This window comes from Grammomys surdaster, unplaced genomic scaffold (assembly GCF_004785775.1).
Source record: "Grammomys surdaster isolate TR1022 unplaced genomic scaffold, NIH_TR_1.0 125861, whole genome shotgun sequence".
Classification (NCBI taxonomy): Eukaryota; Metazoa; Chordata; class Mammalia; order Rodentia; family Muridae; genus Grammomys; species Grammomys surdaster.
In genome coordinates, this window is record NW_021620687.1 from 2,481,308 (window position 1) to 2,490,168 (window position 8,861).

The following is an 8,861-nucleotide window of genomic DNA, read 5'->3' on the forward strand; positions in this document are numbered from 1 at the left end:
GTGCAAACTGATCTAATATTTAGAGTAATGGCGATCTTGTAGACAACTGTTGTCGATAGAACAAGATTCACACTTATGTGTAAGCATTACACCAAGTAATTTGGATACAAAAAGTATTTATTTTATAAAACTTGTACTTAAAATAGAGCTTTTATCTGTCTACTCACAAATCCTAATTTAAAACATAACACATTATCCTTTGCTAACTTGATGTTACCCTTTACAATCAGCACTCATTTCTGTAATTATTAAGAACCTGTACTAAATGAAGTTTTTAATCAGAAAACATTCCCTTTTATCTTAAAAGTGCTTCTTAAATGAAGGCACCAACAAGAACTACTTTCAGATGGTACAGAATTTCTTATTTCTTGAAGACTCTGTGGTTGACCACTTCTTCATTAGTTACCTGCAGCAAGACACCTTCCTGCCAAAGGAAAAAAAAAGTATCTGAAGAAGTTTATCATGTTTGTCCAAAGAACCTAAGTAACTTCAGTGGTGGTTTTAGGATTAAAGCAGACTCACTGAGGTGTATAATAAGCTCTGAATATCACATTTTTGGAAAGGCAATAAAGCCAGAAATCAGAGGGCAGTTTTAGGAAATTTCAATAGCCAACCTACAGCATTTTAGGGCAGGACAATGGGCAAAAATTACTACCACATTTTAACCCAATTATTGAGTACAGGGTACATAAAGGGTTTTGCTGCTGCTGTTGCACAGAAATTTCTACTGTAGAAGACACTATCCTTAACCTGTCAGACTCATCCGTGATAAGCATGTAAAAGTTGTAACCATAAAGTAATAAACACAATGCCTTTAAATGCCTAGTTGACTCAGCTTGAACCAGGAGGTGAATGAATACACAAGGGTGGAATGATAGGTAAATCTCATTTATTGAACTTGCAGCCTAACTTTTACCTACCATTTTACTACCAACACCACTGAAGGAAGCAAGAAAAGCTTTATTAATGATCACTTGGCTTGCCTCAGCTGTTGAAATGAAGCACTTTACAGTCTTTGTGGCAGCAGAATATACTTGTCCATGGTTCATATCAATGCTAAAATTCCAGCAGGGAAAAAAATGATATGTTAAGCACCTGAATCTTCATGGAAAGGGAGGGGGTGAGAAAGAAGGAAAAAAAGGGAAAACAACCAAAATAATTTAAGTGAATGACAGATTGGAAAACAGGGTTTATAAAATTATCTTGAGTTTGTTAAACTCAATTTATAAGCTATGTTAAAACTACATAAGAACTATACTGAAAAGACCATTGAAGAGTTTTAGTTTATCTTTTAAGGGAGGAAAATTAAGAAAGAAAAAGTAAATAAGTTCTTACCTAAAGAAGTTTAACTGAAGCTTAGAACTACTTTGCTCTACACCCTCAGCTTTCGTTGGCATCCTTATCAACTACTGTAGTTAAAGCTTTGTAGATACAGCACAGTTTTTTAAGACTGGCTGAGATTAGTCGGCAAGTTCTCTTGTACTAGACCTGTGTCCCTGAAGAGTACCTCGCTGGGGTTATTTCCTTTCCTTGCATTGAAGAAGCAGCATCTAAAAGATCTAAAAAGGTGTTTCTCCTTGCAGAGATATCCCTTAAGTTAACTAGGTAATTTATTCCTGATGAAGTTCAGACAACACACTTAAATCTGACCAGCATTTTTATCTTACACAAATACAACAACAGCTTTGCAATGGACCTTAATTATACTACCCACTCCTTAACTTATTTAAAATAAAAAGTCTATAATTACACAATTTCCTTTAGAATTATTTTATTAAATCATAAATGTACAACAGCTTCTTAACTCTACACACGCACTTAAATTTTTAAAGGAAAAACGTTATGTCTTATTACACCATGATCCTGGCTAATAGCTTTTCAAAACTTTTGAGAAAAATCTTAAAAAAGGTTTCACATGTCACCTGAAACTTACAAATTTAACATTATCAAAGAAGGAATGCTTCTACACTCTTACAAAGACCACTAGAAAGAAACAACAATTAAAAAGCTAAGAAACTGTCTCAAAGGCATTTTTTACAATCCTTCCTCCAGAGTAAGGTAATGTTATTAAATAATCCAATCCATTCACAAAATGGCTCTCTGCATCTGCTCTGGTGTCTTCTGCCATATCACTGCATATTTATGCATGACTGAGATAAGAGTTTCCTTAACATTGTTATTTCGATAACCTGAAGCTGTTCTGTTACCTCTGGGCTCTCATCCTCTCCTATTTATACAGTGAAGCCTGTTTCAACAGAAGTAAAGAGTAAAAAAAAAATAGGTTATGAAATTATCCATCTAACCAGATTTTAAGGAAAGTAACATGATCCTAAAATGCTTTTACTCCTGCAGCTAATTCTCCCATGATAACAATAATTGTAAAACTCAAAAACTACTTACCCATGGTAAGTAGGAAGAAGCTCAATATCGGCTCCTTCCACCATAGCCCCCACTTCCTCCACTTCCTCCAGGACCATAGTTCCCTACAATGATTGAAAGAAAGCATGATTAGAACATATAAATCTGAAGTTTCTATCTATGTCTTTGTATCTTGGAACCTAAGTTCTCTCTTAGTCTTGTGGCAGTCTGTACATAGACCTGGGTACATTGTTAAGCGCTCCCCCTCCTTGAGTGCTGGGATTAAAGGCATGTGAAGTGTTAGACCATCTTTCCTTGGTATAACACCAAGTAGCTTAAAATAAAAGAATTGTTTTTTAAAAAGCTTAAGAAGCTAAATGGCAGAGCATGTTGAGACATGGTTTCATGTGAAGGACAGGAAAACTGGAAACATGATCTTCTGCCTCCATTTCCCCATTGCCAGGATTACTGGCAGTAATGATTATTACTTAAATTCACGAGTAAACCACCTAATTGGGCATGGACTACATAGAGACCCTATGTCCCCCCCTCAACTACCAACAAAAACAAATCACCTACAATTATTACACAAGAATATTCTTTCACATCTATTAGACTCACTCCCTTTCTGAGATGCAGAACCCTTTGGACCCATTACTCCCCAGAAGAATTCCAAGTGTTTAGTAAATTACCTCCACCATATGGTCCTCCCATGTTCCTGCTACCACCAAAGTTTCCACTCTTCATTGGACCATAGTTAGAAGGTTGCTGATTATAATTTCCAAAATCATTGTAATTTCCACTTCCATAATTTCCTGTAAAAGAATTGGAATATCAGCTAACCTCTGAACAATACAAGCACTGAAGCAAAACTAATGTGTAATTTTTAAGACAAATTTTCTCCAAAACATAAAAGTACACAATACCTAGCTACAATCCTACAATTTAAGGCATCTAAATCGACAATAAAATAAATGTCATTAATTCTAATCCAAATTCCAACATAAAGGTTGTAGATGAATTTATTACCTCCTCCATAGTTGTCATAACCACCTCCGTAGCCCCCACCCTGGTTGCCATATCCAGGTCCTCCACCACCATATCCTCCTCTTCCTCCTCCATAACCAGGGCTACCTCCAAAATTGCCACCTATTATAAAATAAGCCTTTAAGTAATTGCTTAAATTTTTCAATTCCATTTGAATTGTCTTTATTACACTCATTTCTGGTTTTTCATAACACATAATGTATGATACCTATTACATAGTCTATTCTAGAATAGACTCAAGGGCAAAATAAATACCTATCCTTGGGTAAACATATAAAGCAACTTAAAATAACCTCTAATCCCACAATTCTCCTTTGAATCATTAAGTATTTCAAATTCTTATGCTTTATAGTTTTGAGGTAGAAATATGAGGGCAGCATACTGGCCAGAATTATAAACTCTGGCAGGCAGACCTGCATTTGAATCCAGTCTTGTCTACATAAAACCCAGGACTATATAGAGATCCCCTAATAGTAACTTGTATTATTATCCCATAGCACACTGACTTCCAATTTCAATATTCTAGCTTTTCTACAAGGAACTCTTCACCTAGGTAATTAAGTTTTTTATAAAATGAGAAAACTCATTCTAAACTAATTTTACACTGTACAGTAGTGGGTATAAGGCAAATTTTCTTAGTTACATAACTCAAAATGCAACTTCAAAAGCCAAATAATCACTTTGATAGGTAAAACAAGTAATATACAAATTTAACCAAGCACCACAATGCAATGTTATTTAGTATAGTAAGATACATATATCAAAATCAATTAAAACTAACCTCCAGGTCCTCCTCCATACCCATTATAGCCATCCCCAAATCCACGTCCACTTCCGTATCCATCTGTTTAAAGAAAGTAGTAACATTACACTGATTTTCTCCACCTTAGTATCCCATAATGAGGATGGCTAGAATCTAATTTATTCATTGGGGAAATGGGCAGGTATCAAAGCATATTAATTCTATTTTACTACCAAGACAACATATTTTCATTAATACTAGGTTTGACCTATCAGAAAGCCTTACTTAAAAACTTATTTTCCTTAACATGAAGGAAATATACACCAAAGTTTTATCATACCACACCCCATTTATTCATATAAACTGAACCTAAGAACACTTCTGACAGAACTTTAGACAGGTACTATTACATGCATATATGTAGCCTTATCTTATCCTGAATTTAATGTATGTCTATTTGTGTGACCTTACCTTACCCATCCTGCCTTTTGTTACCAATTACTGAATTACAGTCGCCTTGTCTGGTTTTCAGGTTCTAGGATTCAACCTTAGTCTAAGTGCATGGTAGGTACTCTATGTGCTCATAATTTGTAACCCATATACAGATCATAATTCCCTACATACGTACTCCAAGCTGACTAATTCCTGTGAAGCTTTAGGACTCTGCTACTTCTTTTGGTTCTTTTTTCAAATTAAGCGTCTTACTTAATACCCCATACCCCGTCCTTCATCTCCAGAATTCGGAGATCTCAGGTCTATCTTAAACATTCAACAATTTAGAACTGCTTTAAAATTTTATTCTTTAACCTAATTTGTGTGTTGACAAAGCATGTGAGTATACTACATAAACCAGTGTACATGGTGATCAGAGGGCAACATTTTAACCTTGTCAGAGTACAGGTCTTCTCTCCTTTCTGCCTGTGCAGGACACATTCCAGGCTAACTAGAAAATTCTGAATTTATCTTACTGAAATCATTCTGTTCAAAAAGCAAACACAAACTTACCGGAGCCCCCCCTAAAGTTGCTTCCTGGTCCTGGTCCAAAATTGCCACCGCCACCACGAGAATCCCCAAAACCAAAGTTTCCTAGGACATTATATCCTGATTAGTAGCAAGAACTCCAATAATATATACATATATACATACACACACATATAAAAATAAAATGTTACCTCCTCTTCCACTCCTAGAACTTTGGACTTCCTGCATTTCTTGTCTAGACAATGCCTTTCTAACTTCTGCATTGTGACCATTTATGGTGTGATATTTTTGCACTGAAAAACAAATAACAAATTGTCAATACCAACAGTAAGAGATTCTTAATTTAACCAGTATTTTTTCATATACAAAGCACACCTCATGACCCTAAGATACTTACAGACAATTTTATCCACAGGATCATGGTCATCAAAAGTAACAAAGCCAAAGCCTCTTTTCTTTCCAGATTGCCTATCAGTAATTATTTCAATAGTATCAATTTTTCCATATTCTTCAAAGTAATCTCTAAGGTGGTGTTCCTCAGTATCCTCCTTAATTCCACCAACAAACAGCTTCTTCACAGTCACATGGGCTCCTGGTTTCCCAGACTCCTACAATAATTACAAAGTTATCCTTACTAAAAAACCTTGATTATATCTTATATGTCCATCTTAAAACAAATTCCTCCAGATATAACAATAGGTTCAAAGACTGTAAGTCTTGGAAAAATATTTACAAAAAAAAAAAAAAGCCAGCACAAAAAGAACTCAACCTGTTTGGGTTTTCCTCACCTCTCTTGCTACAGCACGTTTTGGCTCAACCACCCTGCCATCGATGGAATGAGGCCTTGCAGCCATGGCAGCATCAACCTCGGCCATGGATGAGAAAGTTACAAAGCCAAATCCTCTTGATCTTTTGCTTGCAGGATCCCTCATAACCTTTAAATCCAAAAGATAAGCATTTAATTTCACAACACTAGAAACTAGCAATATAAATTAGAATGTATTAACACTTTTTATTTCATATTATTTACACACCAAATATATAGCCAGACTTTCAGAGTTAACGTACCACACAGTCTGTGAGCTTTCCCCATTGCTCATAGTAGTTTCTCAAACTTTCTTCTGTGGTTTCAAAGCTTAAGCCACCAATAAAGAGCTTACGGAACTGTTCCTTTTCTCTCTGCAAAGGAAAATACCATTTCAATTTTTATTTACATTTTCCTTTTGTACGCAGGAAATTAAATTCTTAAATATGAGGTGACCTGCAGGTAGAGTACCTTTTTCCTCTCCAAAGGAACAGTTTCTAAAGTTTTCTGGGGGGGAAAAAAAAAACTTACATCAAATTTAAACCATATGTTAAACTGCATATCAGTTGTGTTACACCAAAAATTGCCTGAGCTGAGCTATACAAGTTCCAAAGTTATTAATATTTGATCTAACTTTTAATTCATAAGTTTTCTCAATCTTATCAGATTTTCTTCAAAAATTTTCAGAAAAAAACATACCCAACTCTTCGGTCGTTTACGGGGTAGTAAAAAATTGTTTTGAAATTCATTAAATTCTACAACCCAAGCACAGAATTGTGTTACTTTTTAAATTAGAAGGAAAAAAGCCCCTTGCTAATGTTTCCAAATTCACCACTTCCAAGTTTCAGTTTCTGAAAAGTGGCATATTTGCATCTCCTTAAACTGCCCCCTCTGGTGTTAATTTTAAGTATCTCAAGAGAAAAAAAATCCAACTCTGAAACAAGCTCTATGAATGCTGAAACTCCAGACTAAACTCCTTAAATCCATGGTTCTGTCAGTCACTTATTACTGCGTTACCAATAACTAAGTTACAAAAATTTATCAAGATAGCTATAAACTAGGTCATACTATCAGGGACCTATCATGATTGCACAACTAAATGAAAAAGCAAAATTACAAAAAATTCCGTTGTTTTATTGTTCAGCCTAAATCTGTAAGTTTCTCTAAAATATGCTCAAAAAAGCCAATGTTTACTACACTTTTTAGGTTCTGAATTTTTAATAGAAATCACCAAAATTGTTTTAAATTATCATGTTACAAAAGCCTTAATCAGGACTCCATGGAGTTTTGAGATAGCTCTACTAAAATGTCAGTAAATTGGCTGCCCTTAAATCTAAATCGCAAGTATTAAATAAACCTAGTTTTTTCAAGTCACTAACGAAAAGCAAAAGCTCTTTACTTACCTCATTGTTTTTTCCAAACTTACCAGACGTCCACTATCGATTATAAACAAGGTTATTTTATTTATAAATGTGCTTAGAGTCAAAGAAAATAACCCTTTCAACTCGAAATCTTATGCTTATCAATGTAATGATCTATCATTTCCAACAAATAAAAAAATAAAAATCCCGAATGACCAAGTTGAAACACACTGTGACCCTGAACTAACTTTTTATATAGCTAGGACATAGAGTATTATTCGCTCAGCCATGCTTTAAGCGGTGGCTAACTGTGAAAAGTCAGTTATTTCACTTCCTTATTGTGACCACGTGTTAAGGATCTGTTTATTTTACCAACAAATCCTAAGATTCTCTTAAAAATGCTCATAATTCGAATTATTGCAAGCGGTAGATTCCTTTAGGGCGGTAAAGGTATCCTGCAGGAAATCTGAAATAATCCTCCGCTCCCTAGATTCCAGATGAGGGCTCCGATCATTCCACTTTGACTTCCTACTACTGTTCAAGTGCTTTACCACAGCACTCGTAATCTTAAGCTAACCTTAAATATTAGGAAAAATAATCTTTTTGCAGTGGGGATGCCTCCAGCAACCCGCCCAGGCCTTGCTGGGTTGTACTACGTTCTCTTGGCCTGTTCCAGTAAACCTCGTGGAGCGCCGCCACCCCCGCCCCCACCCGGCTCTTCGATGTGGCTTCTGAACGCAATGGCGCCATTTCATCGAGGGGAAGGCAGAGCGCCTTTAGCGAGGTGCGCAGGACTCCTAAGATCCAACCTTAAACGCTATATCCGCCTCGAAATGATACGAAAACTCCCCAAAATAAAGAAAATCGCTAAGCACCTCTACACAATTGTAAAAAAGAAACCAAACTAATAAACCCTAAGTGTTGAAAGCGAAATCGCAGCGAGGAAGGAGACGGGAAAATGGCGGACGCCAAATCCGGTTCCCGGGAGGGGGGGAGGGGAAGCTCCGCAGACTCGCTCCGGGGAGTCGCGGGGCCCGGAAACCTTCCGCCGCGACCATAAACGGGTCCCTAGGCCCGCGCATACCGAGAACGGACAGAAATGACCCGCTCCCGCGCTCCTTTAGCAGTCCAGGAGACCGCGGCGGGCACGTCCCATCCCCCACCCCAGCTAAGGGAAATGGCGCCCGGCGGCTGAGGGCGGGGAAGGCGTCCGGACAATCGGGCCTCAGACAACGACCCCTCAGAAAACTCGCCAAGACCAACCGCCACTCGAGTGGCTGCCTTCCCTCCGCCGGACCACGGAGGCGGGTGGCCGGGTTCCACTGCGATGCCTACGGCCTCGCCGTGCCCTTTCTAATAACGCATTGATTTCAAACCCGTTACCTCCATCGCGGACTCAGTCGCTTCAGCCCGATTTCCCGCAGCCGAGCGAGATGAGAAAGACCTCCGCGGACGGACACGCACGGGACTCGTCCTGACGCTGGAGTGAGAGCAGCCGGTGGCCAAGAAACAGCGCCGCACGGAGCACCTGCACACGGGACCGGCGCCGCTGCTACTGCCGCTGGAG

General features: G+C 37.8%; 1 protein-coding gene across 6 annotated transcripts; it reads right to left on the minus strand.

The window, feature by feature from the left end:
• Positions 1–99: 99 nt before the first annotated feature.
• Hnrnpa2b1 (heterogeneous nuclear ribonucleoprotein A2/B1) lies at positions 100–8,861 on the minus strand. Of its 6 annotated transcripts, XR_003714227.1 has the most exons (13): positions 8,678–8,832; positions 6,405–6,440; positions 6,197–6,307; positions 5,917–6,063; positions 5,526–5,736; positions 5,320–5,421; positions 5,153–5,233; positions 4,187–4,249; positions 3,388–3,507; positions 3,051–3,173; positions 2,401–2,483; positions 921–2,245; positions 100–424 (listed from the first exon to the last, which is right to left on the minus strand). XR_003714227.1 is itself a non-coding variant. In XM_028790040.1 (12 exons), the coding sequence occupies exons 1-11, from the start codon at positions 8,681–8,683 to the stop codon at positions 2,422–2,424; spliced, it is 1,062 nt and encodes a 353-aa protein (XP_028645873.1). In that variant the 5' UTR covers positions 8,684–8,833; the 3' UTR covers positions 100–424; positions 2,401–2,421. The 6 variants fall into 6 exon arrangements, 5 of the variants coding, with proteins under 5 accessions (XP_028645873.1, XP_028645872.1, XP_028645876.1 ...); XM_028790040.1 differs by lacking the exon at positions 921–2,245 and having other exon boundaries at positions 8,678–8,833; XM_028790039.1 differs by lacking the exon at positions 100–424 and having other exon boundaries at positions 868–1,056; positions 8,678–8,833.